Raw genomic sequence first — 17250 nt, 5'->3', positions numbered from 1 at the left:
CCAAAGTACTGGAACCTCAACTTCAGGATCTGTCCTGTGTGCTCACTAGAAGGACAGATCCTGAAGTTGAGGCTCCAGTACTTTGGCCACCTCATGAGAAGAGAAGACTCCCTAGAAAAGACCCTGATGTTGGGAAAGATGGAGGGCACAAGGAGAAGGGGACGACAGAGGATGAGATGGTTGGACAGTGTTCTCGAAGCGACTGCCATGAGTTTGGCCAGACTGCGGGAGGCAGTGAAGGATAGGCGTGCCTGGCGTGCTCTGGTCCATGGGGTCACGAAGAGTTGGACACGACTGAACGACTGAACAACAACAACAACAAGGTTCCCTTCCAACCTCTACGATTCTGTGCACTAGTTCTAGTTTTCTTCTTGTTCGGACTTGATGCCTGGATGGAATGGAGGAGAGAGAGTTTGGAGGCTGCCTGTAGTTGAGAAAAAAATCCCCCTTTCCTGAAGATTTGCCAGAGTGATTTGGGAGTTGGGTTTTGACACTTGGGCTGCCTTTAGGTAATTCGTGGCATAGAATTTACTTTGTCGGTTTGGCTTTTAAGTGGTTGTGGCCCAGCCTTGCCTCATGGAACAAGGAAGGGGGAAATCCAAAGAAATGTGGCTTTGGCATCCAAGACAAAACAGAAATCTGTAACCAGAATATTCAGAATCTCTTAGACAGACAGGTAGATTAATTTACATGCATGCATTTCCTGGAACTTTTTCCTTTTTGGCTGCCTGAAACCACCCCCCACCCTCACCCACGCACCCACCTCGGGCTCCCATGCTTGGATTGGCAAGATGAGAAGCTGGGGGGGGGTATTGTTAGGCAGCAGCAGAGCAACTTAGGGTTGAGTCGGGGTGTTCGTACAGAGAAGTGTTTGTGTTGCTGGTTCTGGACTGCTTCAACATCTGGTTGAAAAGGGAATAAATCTAAACCGGCCATATAAATTGTGTGGAAACCCTCAGGGCCTGCAAGTACTCTAGGAGAGAGGTGGTTGAAGAGCAGAGTGGATGATTTATTTATCATTCTTAAGTGCTGTTTTTCCCTTGTGGGATCCCAAGTGGCTGCAATAGATCTAACCCAGGAGCACGAAGCTGCCGCCTCCTTCCGCTTGGCTCACAGGCTCTGGTGAGTGAGTGGCTCACAGGTTGAACGTCAGGTGTGCCACTGGTGCTTCTCTGGGACACCTGATGCTTTGCAGGTTTCTCACAGGCATCTATCTATTGGGCCTCCGTGAGAAAGGATGCTGGACTAGATGGCCTGCTCCAGCAGGCTCTTGTTAGGTTCTTTCAAAGGGAGGGCATCCCTCCACAAGCTCTCCATACTGCTGGTACTGGCAACATTTTGGGGAAAGGTGTGACAAGGTGATTTAGTGGTGGGAGGCCATAGTGGTGACTGAGGGCAGAGAGGCATCGAAGCTCCACCGTCTTCCTGCTCAGTTTGGGAGCATTAGGAGAGCTCAACCTGTGAAACAGATTCCGGGATAAAATGAAGGATTTTCTGTTTGCAAATAAATGGTTTATTTATTGGGCCAAAGCGGAGGGTGGGAGTTTCCATCACTTCCTTTATCTAGCAGCAATGACCGGAGACCTGGATCTGTGCTCTCCGGCCTGGCTCATGGACGCTTTAGCTGAGATTCCTGCATTGCAGGGGGTTGGACTAGATGACCCCTGAGTTCCCTCCAACTCTAAGCTTCTATGAGTCTGTGGCCCTTTCTTTGATCCTTATGTCACACGGGTCCTTTTGGGAAGAACCCGAATTTAGGCCTTTTATTCTCCCGAGGAACAGAAAGCTTGCTTGAAAGGCACTTTGGCTGTGAGGAAACCCATTTGCTTTGATCAGGAAGAGGCGATTAATCAAAGTGTTGCAATTATCGGGCTCAGATATCCTGGCCACTCTAAATATTTACAGCCCAGTGCATTGTGTTTAGGTTGCCTTTGCCTGGTAATGAGCTGAGCGGCAGCATCAGCTGAGTCTCATTAGTTAGCAGTTCTTGGAAAGGCCGTTTGCCGCCTGCAGGAGACTCACGGCCTTCGTGCAGCTCTGCCAATGCTCCTGATCCGTGCTGCCATGCGCAAGGGCCTTACCTGTGCACCAGGGCAGCCTCAGTCTGGGGAAGTAACTGAAATAGGGGAGGACAGGTTGCAGGAGGCAAGTGGGGATTTCTCCCTGTGGGCGCTGGGACTTTTAGAAGACAGACACCTGAAGGCAGCCCTTTATAGGGAAGCTTTTAATGTTAGATGTCTCGTTGTGTTTTTATATTGTGTTGGAAGCCTCCCAGGGTGGCTGGAGCAACCCAGTCAGATAGGCGGGGTACAAATAATAAAATTACTACAGTGGTACCTCTGGTTATGTACTGAATTTGTTCCGGAGGTCCGTTCCTAACCTGAAACTGTTCTTAACCTGAAGCACCACTTTAGCTAATGGGGCCTCCCGCTGCCACTGCGCCACCAGAGCACGATTTCTGTTCTCATCCTGAAGCAAAGTTCTTAACCCAAAGCGTTATTTCTGGGTTAGCGGAGTCTGTAACCTGAAGCGTATGTAACCCGAGGTACCACTGTATTCTTATTGAGGGGCCTGGCAGCCAGGGGCCAAACAAGAACACAAGAAGTGCCTGCTGGATCAGGCCAAAGGCCCGTCCAGTCCAACATCTTGTTCTTACAATGACCAGGCAGATGCCTCTCACAGCAACCCGTGAGCAGGATTCAAACGCAACACTCCTGTGGTTTCCAGCAACTGGTATTCAGAAGCATTTCTCCCTCTGACTGTGGAGACAGAGGACAGCCAGCATGGCTAGTAGCTATTGACAGCCCTCTCCTCCATGAATCACTGCCTCCTGAGGGGAGCGACTTCCACAGTTTATCTGTGCGCTTTGCACATTAGTATTTAACTTCTTGCCTTGCTGTGCTGCTTAGGAGTCTTGGTAGACCATCAACTTGACACAAGTCAACAGTGTGATGCAGCAGCTAAAAAGCCAATGCAATTCTGGGCTGCATCAATAGGAGTATAGCATCTAGATCAAGGGAAGTAATAGTACCACTGTATTCTGCTCTGGTCAGACCTCACCTGGAATACTGTGTCCAGTTCTGGGCACCACAGTTCAAGAAGGATACTGACAAGCTGGAACGTGTCCAGAGGAGGGCAACCAAAATGGTCCAAGGCCTGGAAACGATGCCTTATGAGGAACGGCTTAGGGAGCTGGGTATGTTTAGCCTGGAGAAGAGAAGGTTAAGGGGTGATATGATAGCCATGTTCAAATATATCAAAGGATGTCATCTAGAGGAGGGTGAAAGGTTGTTTTCTGCTGCTCCAGAGAAGCGGACACGGGGCAATGGATTCAAACTACAAGAAAGAAGATTCCACCTAAACATTAGGAAGAACTTCCTGACAGTGAGAGCTGTTCGGCAGTGGGATTTGCTGCCAAGGAGTGTGGTGGAGTCTCCTTCTTTGGAGGTCTTGAAGCGGAGGCTTGACAGCCATCTGTCAGGAATGTTTTGATGGTGTTTCCTGCTTGGCAGGGGGTTGGACTGGATGGCCCTTGGGGTCTCTTCCAACTCTATGATTCTATACAGAAACTAGCCCAGGCTATGAAGTGAGCCAGGAACCGAGGAGGCTGCAGCAGCGTCCTTTGGGCATCCTCCTACTGGCATCGTGTGATTCTTGAGCCCTGTGACAGGAGCCAGGAAGTGAAAGCGCCTCATTGGCCTGGCTGCGGAAGGGAAGCTGAAGCAGGAGGATCAATCTCCCCCTGCCGACGACCCACCCCACGGGAGGGTCACCTCAGGCGCACCGTCTGTCTGTGTGAGCGCTAGGATAAGCACAGGCCTTGGCTGGAGATCTGTGGGAAGGTGCCAGATCTGCCGAGAGGCACTGAGGTCACTGTATCCCAGCACGCTTTTGAAAGTGCAGGGCAAATGCATAAAAACTCACGTTGAAGGGCAGGAAGTTGAAGTGGGGAGCCCAGGGCAGCCCGCGAGCAGGCTGAGCCCCCCTGCTCTGTGCCTGCGTGCTCTGAAATTCCTTCTGTGCGGCGCTCAGTCTCCAAGGGCACCCCAGTGTTTGTTTACTGCCGGAGTTTGTGTGTGACCCTGTCACCATAGCGCTGGAGCTTTGGTTTCTCCCAGCAGGCACAGCTCCGTGGTGCAAAAGGCAGGTGGCGAGAGGAGGGGGGGCGGAGGCAGCAAGCTCCTTTGGGGCGTTACAGAAGGACATAAGAAGAGCTTGCAGGATCAGGCCACTTGCCCACCTAGCCCAGCTCCCTATTCTCACCGGGGCCAGGCAGGTGTCCCAGTGGGAAACCTGCAAGCAGGATGCAAGCACAGGAGCAGCACTCTCCCCTCCTGTGGTTTCCAGCGTGGCTGGAGGGCAGAGCAGAGCCATCAATAGTCCCCCCCCCCTCATGATTTTTACATTCCTCTATTTGGGAATCGCTGCTCTAATCCAGCACGGGGGCGATCAGAACTCCTAAGAGTTTTACCTTCGGAAAATCAGCACTGATGGTGCCTGCAGGTGCAGGAGACCTTCTGTCGAGAAGGCGAGCGTTGCTGCTTCACAGGGGGGCTGTGTGTGGAGGAAGCCACAAGAGGATTCCTATGCAGCAGCAGCCGCAGCCGCACAGAGGTCAGTCTCGCCCTCCTTTGGAAGGTGAGCAAATGCAAACATTTTAGGAAGGGAGAATTCTTTGTTGTTCCCCAGCACTTAGAAGCAGCACGATTGCTTCTTGGAGCGCTTGGCTTGCCCCGGCCACCCCGAGATCCGAGGAGAGCATGGACCTGAACCCACACTTCCTGTGTTCAAACCTGCCGCCGCACCCCTAGAGTGCACGCCAGGTGGGTGCAAGGCTGACGAAAGGACTTGCTTCATGCAGGGCAGAGATAAACTATGGTACTTGCTTCCACAAGAGGCAGTGATGGCCGCCAGCCTTAAAAGAGGAGTAGGCAGTTCAGTCTGCTGGCAGCAATGGCCGTGATCTGTCTCCACAGTCAGACTGCAATGCTCCTGAATACCAGATGCTGGAAACCACAAGAGGGGAGAGGGCCCTTGTGTTCGAATCCTGCTTGTAGGTCTCCCTTTGGGGCATCTGATTTTCCACTGTGAGAACAGGATGCTGGGCTAGATGAGCCATTGGCCCGATCCAGCAGCAGGCTCTCCTTATGAGAGGTTATTACAATCTATCGGCGGCGGTTGTACATGAGCTTGATTCGCTGCTCATAAAAACATTTCAGAGGTCTAGAAAGCAAAACTCCGCATCTTCCGAGGCACCGTGATAAGGATTGACCCTCTTTCTGGTTACTTTGCCTGCAGCATAAGATGCTGATGACGTCTCTCTCAGTGCAAAACGCTTGCAAAATCTTGGCATTGTGAAGCGCTGGGCTGGACACGTCCTCCTGGCACTGCGCACAGGAATGTCAGAGCTGAAACTCTGGTGCGCCCAGCTTTTCCCAGCGTCACCGTCCTGCAATTTTGACGATGTCTCTATAAGAATGTGAAGGGGCAGCTATCAGCCCACTGCATCTCCTAAACACCCCCTGAATTCAATTTTGAAGCAGGACGGCTTTTTCAGACTTCTCAGTAGAAGTGTGTGTGGGGGGGGGGGGGTTTCCCCCAGACCTGTTCTTGTGCGTCTGCCTTTCTCAAGGAGGACATTTCCATTATGAAATTGGATCCAGTCCCCAGGGACTGTATTGCAATACCTTCTGAGGAAAGTGCAGAAGAGGAGGAGGAAGAGGAATTGCTTCTTCTGTGAATGCTCCTTGCTCTCCCCTGGACTGAAAGCTTCCTTATGGATACCCAGGGATACTCATTAGGGTTTGAGGGATGCTGAGAAGGACAAACGGGGCATCAAGTCAAGGCAGAAGCAAGCCAAGGCCGCTCACTTGCCCCACCGCAAACTCACTTTCTCCTGCTGCAGAACCGTTGCAGTTCTGGGCACCCCAGTTGAAGAAGGATATTGACAAGCTGAAGGATTTGTGTAGAGCAGGGCGACCGAGATGATCCAGGGTCTGACAAACAAGCCTTAGGAGGAATGGTTAGAGTAGCTGGGTATGTTTAGCCTGGAGAAGGGGAGACTGAGAGGAGATAAGTTACAGGTAGGTAGCCGTGTTGGTCTGCCGTAGTTGAAACAAAATAAAAAATAAAAAAATTATTCAGCTGCCCTTTTGCATTCTTACAGAGACATTCTTATAGAGACACCATAATTGATGCTTTTGAATTATGGTGCTGGAGGAGACTCCTGAGATTCCCATGGACTGCAAAAAGATCAAACTTATCCATTCTTAAAGAAATCAGCCCTGAGTGCTCACTGGAAGGACAGATCCTGAAGTTGAGGCTCCAGTACTGTGGCCACCTCATGAGAAGAGAAGGCTCCCTGGAAAAGACCCTGATGTTGGGAAAGATGGAGGGCACAAGGAGGAGGGGACGACAGAGGATGAGATGGTTGGACAGTGTTCTCGAAGCCACTAACATGAGTTTGGCCAAACTGCGGGAGGCAGTGGAAGACAGGAGTGCCTGGCTTGCTCTGGTCCATGGGGTCACAAAGAGGCGGACACAACTAAACAACTGAACAACAACAACAGAGACATTGTCAAAACTGCAGGACGGTGACCCTGGGAAAAGCTGGGCGCACCAGAGTTTCAGCTCTGACATTCCTGTGCGCAGTGCCAGGAGGACGTGTCCGGCTCAGTGCTTCTTCAGGTGTGTATCTGAAGAAGTGTGCATGCACACGAAAGCTCAAACCAAGAACAAACTTAGTTGGTCTCTAAGGTGCTACTGGAAGGAATTTTATTATTTTTTATTTTGAGAGGAGATAAGATAGTCATTCTTCAAATATCAAAAGCCCTGCCCCATGGAAGTTGTAGCAAGCTTGTTTTCTCTCGCTCTGGAGAAGAAGACCCATGGCTTCAAGTTACATGAAAGGGGATTCCGACTAAACACAAAGTGAGAGCTGTTCAACCATGGAGTGGACTCCTTCTAAAGGTGGGGAACTCTCCTTCCTTGGAGGCTTTAAAGCAGAGTTTGGGTAACCATCTGTCAGGGATTCTTTAGCTGAGATTCCTGCCTCATAGGGGGTTGGACTAGATGACCCTCGGGGTACCTTCCAGCCCGACAGTTCTATGATTCTAAGCAATAGTTCTCATTTTTAGGCAGGCCATGGTGTCTGGATTCTTGCACTCCTGCCAGCAAGCAACATCCATCCTCACAATTAGCGGTGCCAGAATAAATATATAGTAGGTGCCAGAGACACCACCAAGATGCAAAGCAGACATCACCACCGTGTCCAGAAAGAAGCATTCAGTGCAAAGCAGTTAAAGGTTTATTTGGTGCAATCAAGATGGCTCTGTGAAGACCAGAAGGCTCCAGGCACCTCATCTATGAGAAAATTGACCAATACAAATAGAAGTGCTTCATTTCCCTTCAAGGACTCAGACCTACGACTTCTTGTTTTCCCTGGACTCAGAGGGAACTCTCTTGAGCAATTTTTGGGTGATTACAGAGAGCGAAATAAAATGGGGGGAGGGGGAGGGAGGGGGAGAGCAGGGAGATAGCACACAGTCCATTTGGGTCCCAGGGCAGAGTCTGTGGGGCCCTGCCGTTTTGCCACCCATTCATCTGCCCGGTCCAGATCATTGTGTGGCACAAGCAGGAATGGGGCATCACGCCAGAGATCCGATGGCTCAGGCAAGCCTCCCAAGCCAAATACTCCAGGAAGCAACCGCGGAGGGTCAGAACCAGCAACGCAGAAGAGCGTTGTGGGCCCTGAAGTTTTTCTGCACCGAGTTCTCAGTGACCCGGCCCTGCCCAGAGCCATCCAAATAAGGACTGGCCTCCCTAAGAGCACGTTGGTTGAAAGGTCACTCGGATCTCACATAAAAACACCATTCTGAGAGTAAACAAACAGCACTGGTCAGCGAGCCAGCCAAGAGTGTTTCCATTCAGACAGCAGGCCGCTTCCGTCCGTAACCAGCCTCAAAGTATAATTCTCCTATGGACCGTTACAGCACATAAACCCATTCTTGCTCTTCTGCTGTTGCACCCCACACGGTACCCATACAATCCCCATGGTCCCCATCTCCAAAGCAGCCGCCATCCATTAGGAAGGAAGCCACCTTTGCCACCAGCAGCAATTTTGCTTGAAATGCAAAGAGCAGTTTTGGGGGGAAGTGGTTTTTGTCAGGACTGTGGGCAGGGAAAGGGTTAAACTCCCCTTCCCCACCCAACAGGGTCCTGTGGCTGCATAGGCTTCCCATTGACTGCTATATGCCTCACAAAAAAACACACTTTTTAAGTTTGCAAGCGGTAAAAGGAGGGGTGGCAGAGATTTACAGCAAGAGGAAGCGATGAGTTTTCTGGATGCTCTTCAAGTTCATCTTGCTTGGAGTACGTGAGCCTGGCTTTCTGTAACGGAGTGGACAGATTCCGGACAGATAAAAGGAAGGACTTTTTAATGCAGCTCATAACTGCCACTCGCGGAAGGCAGTGGTGGCCACCAACGTTGTTGTTGTTGTTCAGTTGTTCAGTTGTGTCTGACTCTTCGTGACCCCATGGACCAGAGCACGCCAGGCACTCCTGTCTTCCACTGCCTCCCTCAGTTTGGTCAAACTCATGCCAGTCACTTTGAGAACACTGTCCCACCATCTCATCCTCTGTCGTCCCCTTCTCCTTGTGCCCTCCATCTTTCCCAACATCAGGGTCTTTTCCAGGGAGTCTTCTCTTCTCATGAGGTGGCCAAAGTACTGGAGCCTCAGCTTCAGGATCTGTCCTTCCACTGAGTACTCAGGGATGATTTCTTTAAGGATGGATAAGTTTGATCTTTTTGCAGTCCATGGGACTCTCAAGAGTCTCCTCCAGCACCATAATTCAAAAGCATCAATTCTTCGGCGATCAGCCTTCTTGATGGCCACCAACCTAGATGGCTTTTAAAAGAGGATTAGGCAAATGAATGGATCACTATTGATGGCTACTAGCTATGGCGACTGTCTCTACAGTCGGAGGCAGCAATGCTTCTGAACACCAGTTGCTGGAAACCACAGGAGGGGAGAGTGTTGCTCTTGTGCTTGAATCCTGCTTGTGGGTTTCCCAGAAGAGGCATCTGGTTGGCCACTGTGAGAACAGGATGCTGGACTAGATGAACCATTGGCCTGATCCAGTAGGCTCTTCTTAGGTTCTTGCGAGTCTCTCTTGATGCCTCTCCAAGTCTCAGAAGCTCCCTCCGAGATGCAGGCTATCATAGCGAAAGCTGGCCATTTTTAGAGATGCTTTATAATGTGTGTTTTCTGCTGAGTGAGGTCAACACAAGGGCTGGAGGACTGCAGCTCCAGTTGTCCCATCCAACCCAGAGAAAGTGGGAGCCTTTCTCGTACACGGGAAGGAAATAAAACCCTAGGGTCGTTTTTCTAAGGATGGATCTTTCCTTGTTTGCAGTGCCTTCCTGAAACTTTGGCTCTCTGCCACTCTAATCCCCAAATCCAGCCATGGTTTGATTGCTCTGAGCTCTCTGAAGAGTCCTTGTGTTTTCAGGGTGAGCTTCTCTCGAGCAGAGGAGTTACATAACTGCCTCCTAGGAATCTTACCATTTTAGGTGAAGTGAGGAGTGCCTTCCAATTACCCGTTTCTGCGATAGGAATTTCCAGTTTACTCTGCTGGCTGCTTGGAGGCCCCAGGACGGACCCTGCAGCCCTGTCTCACACCAGGCTCCGCCCAGTGTGATATAGGCCCACCATGCTAGGCTTGGTGTGACTGACAGTAGCCATTATCAGGGGGCCATGCAACAAGGGTCCATTTGCAGAGGGCGTAGCTTAATCAGGAAAGGTTGTGCAAACCCTGGATCAGGGCTTCTAATCAGTGGTGGCTGGATGAGAGCCAAATTCTGAATCGTGGCCTTGTGGGTGAGCAGTTCCTGAGTGGATTATTGGCCAGAGTCCTGCTTTGGATGGGGTCTCACTCCCTTGAAGGAGCAGGTTTGTACCTCGGAGGTGCCCCTGGGTGCATCTCTATTGCTAGAGGCTAAGGAGTGCTGGGAATACAGTTTCTGGACTAGGATGGCTTGACCACTGTGGTTCCTGCATTGGTAACCTTGATGATTGCAGTGTGCTCTGTATGGGGCTGCCCTTGAGGGAGAATGCAGCTGCTCAGCTGCTCACTGAGGCAGGATAGAAGCATAAAACTGTATGAGTTGGAAGGGACCCGGAGAGTCATCGATTCCAACCCTCTGCAAAGCAGGAATGTGCAGCTGTCCCATACGGGGAGGGAGAAAGGTTGTTTTCTGCTGCTCCAGAGAAGCAGACACGGGGCAATGGATTCAAACTACAAGAAAGAAGATTCCACCTAAACATTAGGAAGAACTTCCTGACAGTAAGAGCTGTTGGACAGTGGAATTTGCTGCCAAGGAGTGTGGTGGAGTCTCCTTCTTTGGAGGTCTTGAAGCGGAGGCTTGACAGCCATCTGTCAGGAATGCTTTGATGGTGTTTCCTGCTTGGACTGTCAGGAATGCTTTGATGGTGTTTCCTGCAGGGGGTTGGACTGGATGGCCCTTGGGGTCTCTTCCAACTCTACGATTCTATGAACCTGCAACCTTGGTGCTATCAGCGCCAAGCTCTAACCAGGAATATTGCCTTCATATTGCTCCACTGTTTACAGAACTGCACTGGCCACCAAATAGCTACTTCTTTGTTGTTGTTGTTCAGTTGTTCAGTCGTGTCCGACTCTTCATGACCCCATGGACCAGAGCACGCCAGGCACGCCTATCCTTCACTGCAGTTTGGCCAAACTCATGCCAGTTGCTTCGAGAACACTGTCCAACCATCTCATCCTCTGCCGTCCCCTTCTCCTTGTGCCCTCCATCTTTCCCAACATCGGGGTCTTTTCCAGGGATTCTTCTCTTCTCATGAGGTGGCCAAAGTACTGGAGCCTCAACTTCAGGATCTGTCCTTCCAGTTGAGCACTCAGGGCTGATTTCTTTAAGGATGGATAAGTTTGATCTAGATAGCTACTAGACTAAGTTAAAGGTGCCTGTACTGGTGTACAAAGGCCTGTGCAGCTTGGAGCCGGGGTACCTGAAAGATTGGACTGCCCCTTCTATACCCAGCTGATCACTGTACTCTTCAGGACAGGGCATCCCGCACACACCGTCTTCTCAGGAGCTCTGTCCCATAGGAAGTCTGAATTGGGCCTTCCATGCCCTTTGGAACTCCCTCCTCCTAGACAACAGGCAGGCACCTTCTCCAATGAAGACTTTCCATTCAACGAGCCTCCTAAGTGGAGTTATTTTATCCTGCTTTGTTTCTGCACTAGATTTGAAACTGTTTCGACATGTTTTAGATGCATTTTAATTTGTGCTGTGGAATCGCTTCAAGATGCCTCGTAGGAAGTGATTCATAAATAAAGTAAACAATGCATTGGTGACGGAGCTCATGCTTCAGGCAGGGATGTGTATATTTAGTGCTTTTGCAGGAATGCTCTGTAAGCACATGATCTAAGAATAGCTGGGGAAGAAGAGGACTTTCTGAGGCTTGGCTGGGAGTCCCAGAAGGCAGGATGATCTGTTGGGCTGGAGCTATGCGAGGGCCAGCCTTGGGGCAGAGTTGATGACCAGCCAGTGTCCACACTGAGAAGTCCATCCAGGGGATCGGGGGGGGGGGGGAGAACTGGAACAAGGATGCTGGCAGGCTGAAGCAAGGCAGCGTACCATGGCAGGGGCAACCGCAGCAAAGGCAGGAAGAATCCCCAGGAGCAGTATATTTCTGTTGAAGGATGGGAGAAGGAGTGCCCCCTCCAAGAGGAGCCTCAAGAGAGAGGATGTCTGCATCCCTGTAACTTGTTGTTGTTTAGTTGTTCAGTCGTGTCCGACTCTTCGTGACCCCCTGGACCAGAGAACGCCAGGCACTCCTGTCTTCCACTGCCTCCCGCAGTTTGGTCAGACTCATATTGGTAGCTTCGAGAACACTGTCCCGCCATCTCATCCTCTGTCGTCCCCTTCTCCTTGTGCCCTCCATCTTTCCCAACATCAGGGTCTTTTCCAGGGAGTCTTCTCTTCTCACGAGGTAGTCAAAGTATTGGAGCCTCAGCTTCAGGATCTGTCCTTCCAGTGAGCACTCAGGGCTGATTTCCTTAAGCATGGATAGGTTTGATCTTTTTGCAGTCCCTGTAACTAGTGAATGATAATTGTGCATGCACACTATTTCATTTATCTGCAGCTTTTCTATACTGTTCAATAAAACACACACACACACACACACACACACACACACACACCCCTACCTGATTGGCTCACAAATAAAACTAAAAATGTGAAGTATAAAAATGTTTACTTAACTGAGTTTTTTTGGGGGGGGGGATTGCAAATTGTATTATAAGCTAATTCACACACAACACGTAAAGGAAATTTGAAACGACACAAATAAATATTGCAGAGTGCAAAAAGCAAGCAAATAAAAATCCAAAGAACCAAACAGGGCCAGTGAAACTGTTTGTAATCTAGAACGCCTGGTCCGATCTTTACCTAGCGCCGAAAAGCTGTTGGTGTGAAGTGTGCCTCTCTGGGGAGGACACTTCAGAATCAGGGCACAGACTAACATCACTGTTCTTATGAAACTAAGTGACATTGTCCTCTACTAGACCGGCTTGTGCTGGCGAAGACCCAGGGCCAAATCCCTGTCCACCCGTTGATGTCCAATGTGCTAGTGTATAGGATTCTGCCTTAGGCAAAGAATTAAGTGTGGTTCTGACGTTTGTATGGAAAGTTGGCTACTATGGGTTCTTTCTGTCCCTTGGAGCTTTCCTTGCCTGACATAAGCACAGCCACAGGTGTGTATCAAATCCAAAAGAGCAAAGGGAAGAGAGGAGAGGAGAGGAGAGGAGAAGAGGTGGGCTTGTTTCCTTGTCTAAAGAGGCCGTTGTGTGACTTCTGTTTCCCCAGTGACCCGCCATAACCACTTGAAGGACTTCATGCTTGTGGTGTCCATTGTGATCGGGGTGGGCGGCTGCTGGTTTGCTTACATCCAGAACCGCTACTCGAAAGAGCACATGAAGAAGATGATGAAGGACCTCGAAGGTCTCCACAGAGCTGAGCAGAGTCTGCACGATCTCCAGGAAAGGTGAGTCTTGGAGGCTGCAGGGTGCCATGGGTGGTGCCAGCTGCTGCCCTGGCTCTCTCCCTTCTTCGCTAGTACCTGGCGTACCGATGACTTTTGCTCAGATCTTCCCAAATACTTTGGTATGAGACCTGCTTGTGCTTGAGAGAGCCAGTGTGGTGTAGTGGTTAATAGTGGTAGACTATTAATCTGGGGAACCGGGTTCGTGTCTCCGCTCCTCCACATGCAGCTGCTGGGTGACCTTGGGCTAGTCACACTCCTCTGAAGTCTCTCAGCCTCACTCACCTCACAGAGTGTTTGTTGTGGGGAAGGAAGGGAAAGGAGAATGTTAGCTGCTTTGAGACTCCTTTGGGTAGTGATAAAGCGGGATATCAAATCCAAACTCTTCTTCTTCTTCTTCTTCTTCTTCTTCTTCTTCTTCTTCTTCTTCTTCTGGTTTGGCACTTACGAACCACAAAGCGCTGGGTGAAGCCCCCTTGCAAAGCAAGCATGATGGGCCTTTTCTGACCTCGCACCTGCCCACCATGTGCCGCAGTATCACAATTCCCAACCCTTTCAGGGTAGAGACCACCAAGGATCAAGGGTGGGCATCTAGTGCTTTGTGTGGACCAGAAGACTAGTGGCTTTAAACACCCAGAAGTTCATGCAGGTTAGCTGTTACCTGTCAGAACTGGAAACCTCCCAAGGATAGAGACAGCAGAACCTCAGTGGAGAATCCAGATTTCTAGGCAGCTTATTCCAACTGGTCTTACAGCAAGGTGGTTTCTTCTAGCACTTAATTTAAACCAGGGGTTCCCAAACATTTTGGGGGGCTCTGCTCCCCTGGTTCTATAAACTCATCCCCAGTGCTCCTTACCCTGTGAAAACCATCATTCAGAAGGAAGTGAATTGCACATTTATTCAAAATCCAATTTAAACTAATTAATTCAACGAAACTGAGTAACTTGATCCAGTGATACCAGCTTCTCAAAATCTGATAGTTGTTTATGCCTCCATCACACACCCCTGCCCACCCCCTTACCTCTTAGCACCTTCCAAGGGAATCCCTCCCCACCCCCAGGGATGGTTCAGCTCATTGATTTAACCCTTACTTCCCTGTATTCTGAATGTGTTTCTTCTTGGTCTGCCTTTGGTGGATGGATGGGCTAAACAATGGAGATAATCTCTGTGACCGGAATAATCCCTGCAGATTAATTGAGCAAACTGACGTCTATTTTCTTATAGCGTAATTGTGAGCAGTTGGCATGCGGCACCCACACGGCTCTGTTAGTCTGTCCTATTTGCAGCAAGCAAGGAGCAGTGAGGCTTTTTAGCTTGTAACCCATGACTGCAGTTGGTGAGGCCTGGGATAGAGGGTGATTTGCCCCAAATATTCAGGATTTGAACCCAGAACCTGCCGCAGACAATCCCCACGCTGGTCCTGAGGCACCTTCCTTCCTCTTGCTCCCTGCCAGCACAAACTGGGGTTCCTGTTTCGTTTCAAGGGACACCAGAGAGATGCTTCTAAAAGGGGCATGAAATCAGCCTCTTCCTCCATCCCTCCTGTTATCTGGCCTGATTCCGGCCAACTAAGAAGAGGCTGAGCATGAGTCATTTAAATAATGGAAGGCACCCAGGACCCACTGTGGCTTGGAAGGGCCCACCCCCCAACTCTGCCTTTGCAGGAGGAGCCACTGCTGCTGCAGCAAGGCTCGGCTCATCACAGTCTGTTGTTTTGTCTCTGCAGCTCTGTGCATGCATGCAGATCCCTGAGAACCTCCCTGTCCCCACCACCCTTTTAAAAAATGTCTGAACATGTGCAGGCAAGCAGTGCTCAGGGTGTGGAGCCTTTTGTCTCCCTCCCTCTCGTGTTCCTTGGCCTTTAGCACTTCGTGTTCCCCCCTCTGGCCGTTGCTCCCTCCCAGCCACCAACCAGGCGGCAAAAGCTAGCTCAGTTACAGGATTCAGAACGCAGCCAGCTCATTTAGCATGTTTTGGCAACACAAAGCAATTACATCGCTCCACATAGTTGCTCTCCGACACAGGCCTGCTGATAAGGAGCAGCAGAAAACAACCATTCTCCCTCCTCTAGATGACATCCTTTGATATATTTGAACATGGCTATCATATCATTCCTCTCTAACAAATGCAGACATCCAGTGAACCTGAATATAGGAAGATTCTGAGCAGATTAAAAGGAGCATTTTTTCATGCAGCACATGGTTAAATTGTGGAACTCCCTGCCACAGGAGGCAGTGATGGCCACCAACCTAGATGACTTTAAGAGAGGATGGGGCAAATTGGTGGAGAGAGCTAGCAGCAGCTATTAACATCGATAGAGGCTGCGGTCTGCTTCCATGTTAGAGGCAGCAATGCTTCTGAATACCACCAATCATTGGCAACTGCAGGAGGGGAGAGGCCTCTTGTGCTCAGGTCTTGTTTGTGTGGGAATGTTGTAGATACTAGGAGAGGTTATATTGGTTTAATAGTATCTTTCCTCACTCAGCAGCAGCGCGACATTCCCAAATACAGTACATAGCAGGAAGCTAGTTGGTGGATTTCTTTGAATCTCTTTACTTATGCTATCCAATCTGGCTTGTCTAGATTGGGTTTGTTCCTGGTAAATCTCCTTTGTTCCATCTTAAAAAGAATAAAGACACAACAGCCTTCTCTTAAAATAATGATAATAGGTTTACTCACATTCAGTTCACAGTTGGATCCCTGCAGGCAGGCTTTAGCTTAAGAGTTACAGAAGAGGGTTTGAGTTCATCCCATATGGGAATGAGCCCATGTCCTGGTGGCTGAGGGCCAGCAGACAGCAAAATACATCAGTATCAAGAGAGCATGGCATCAAGAGGAAGAAGGGGGAGGTGGCCCCTTTTGTGGGGTCCCCCAGGGGCACGCCCACCTATCTGGTCACACGCAGGGGGAGGAAGCTCCAGACCAGGTATGACAGGAAGTCCTCCTGGCTGTGGAGTAACACCCCCCTGCGGGTCCACTCTGGGCAAACAAGAAGTGTTGTACTTGACTGCTTATGTTACATCCTACAGTTTGTGGATTTCCCTTTGGGGCACCTGGTTGGCTGCTGTGAGTATGGACGTGACAATCAACTGCAGGTGGAGTGCATAGAGCATCTTGCAGGTGTTGCGCTCCTCCTTCCAGACAGGTGTGGGGTTGCCCTGACTTGGCCCTGGGAATTGGCCTGAGGGCCTCCTTTGCTGGCTCACCAGGGCAGGTGAAGCAGCAGCAGTTGGGTGCAGCCTGCTCTGCTCCTGACATGAGGAGAAGAGAAACACAAGCTGGCTTCCCCGGAGCCTGAAAGGCAGCCAGTTCTGAGGAACAAACTGCTTTGCAGTGTCTCTGGTGCCATTTGCCACTTTGGCAGACGTCTCTCTCCAGCGTGACAGACACACAGAACTTTTCAACCGGGAACTGGCTGAATGATCTCTGCCTCTTGTAATAAATGCCCAGTATTTATTTACTGTATTTGATTCTTATGCTGCTTTCAAGACCATGGGTCCTTTCAGAAAGTTTCTCAAGTTAAAATTACATTAGAACATAACAACACCCTGCTTTAAAATCGCACGTAAATTGGTTTTAGATTTTCAGTGAATTCTTGACAGAGAGGCATAAAAATAGGACATGAACTTCATCTCAGCCACCCGCCCAAATCGCGGCAAACTACCTTTAATAAAAGCAAGTGCAATGTGAGAGTAAAAGTAGCCCTGACGTCCCTAACCAAAGGGGGATTGAAAAGGAATGTCTTTGGGTCTCCCCTAAAGAAAGCAACGAGGGAGCCAAACCACTTGGATTGGGGAAGGAGAGGGAGGGTCCCATAGATGAGGCTTCACCACCAAAAGCGCATCAGAATTATATGTACCTTCAGAGAGGATCTTGGGGAGAGCATCCTGGACCACCAGCCTTACTGGCCTCAACACATGTGCTTAAGGACAGGCGCATGATGTGTACAAGATCCCATGTGCAAATATATAAGCCAGTTCTCTGGGCTGGGCCCAAGACACAAGAACATCATAAGAGCCTTCTGGATCAGGCCAGTGGCCTATCTCTTCCTGCATCCTGTTCTCACAGTGGCCAACCAGAGGCCCATCATGGGAAACCCGCAAGCAGGATCTGAACACCAGAGCAACTCTCTGCTACTGAGGTTTCCTGGCGTCCAGAAGCATCGCTG

The 17250-nt window shown here is 50.0% G+C and overlaps 1 protein-coding gene and 1 pseudogene across 7 annotated transcripts in view; one reads left to right on the top strand and one right to left on the bottom strand.

The window, feature by feature from the left end:
• Nucleotides 1-17250, bottom strand: part of LOC117044872 — a 934741-nt pseudogene that overhangs the window by 277574 nt on the left and 639917 nt on the right.
• The window catches only part of STIM1 (stromal interaction molecule 1), a 113107-nt gene that overhangs the window by 74108 nt on the left and 21749 nt on the right, over nt 1-17250 (top strand). For all 7 annotated transcript variants that reach the window (XM_033145658.1, XM_033145660.1, XM_033145659.1 and 4 more), the window contains one exon: nt 12908-13085. In XM_033145658.1, coding sequence (XP_033001549.1) covers nt 12908-13085 — 178 coding nt within the window. The remainder of the gene's footprint in view (nt 1-12907; nt 13086-17250) is intronic.

This window comes from Lacerta agilis, chromosome 4 (genome assembly GCF_009819535.1).
Source record: "Lacerta agilis isolate rLacAgi1 chromosome 4, rLacAgi1.pri, whole genome shotgun sequence".
Lineage (NCBI taxonomy): Eukaryota > Metazoa > Chordata > Lepidosauria > Squamata > Lacertidae > Lacerta > Lacerta agilis.
The sequence above is the reverse complement of the archived record's forward strand: the minus strand, read 5'-3'. Positions and strand labels throughout refer to the sequence as shown.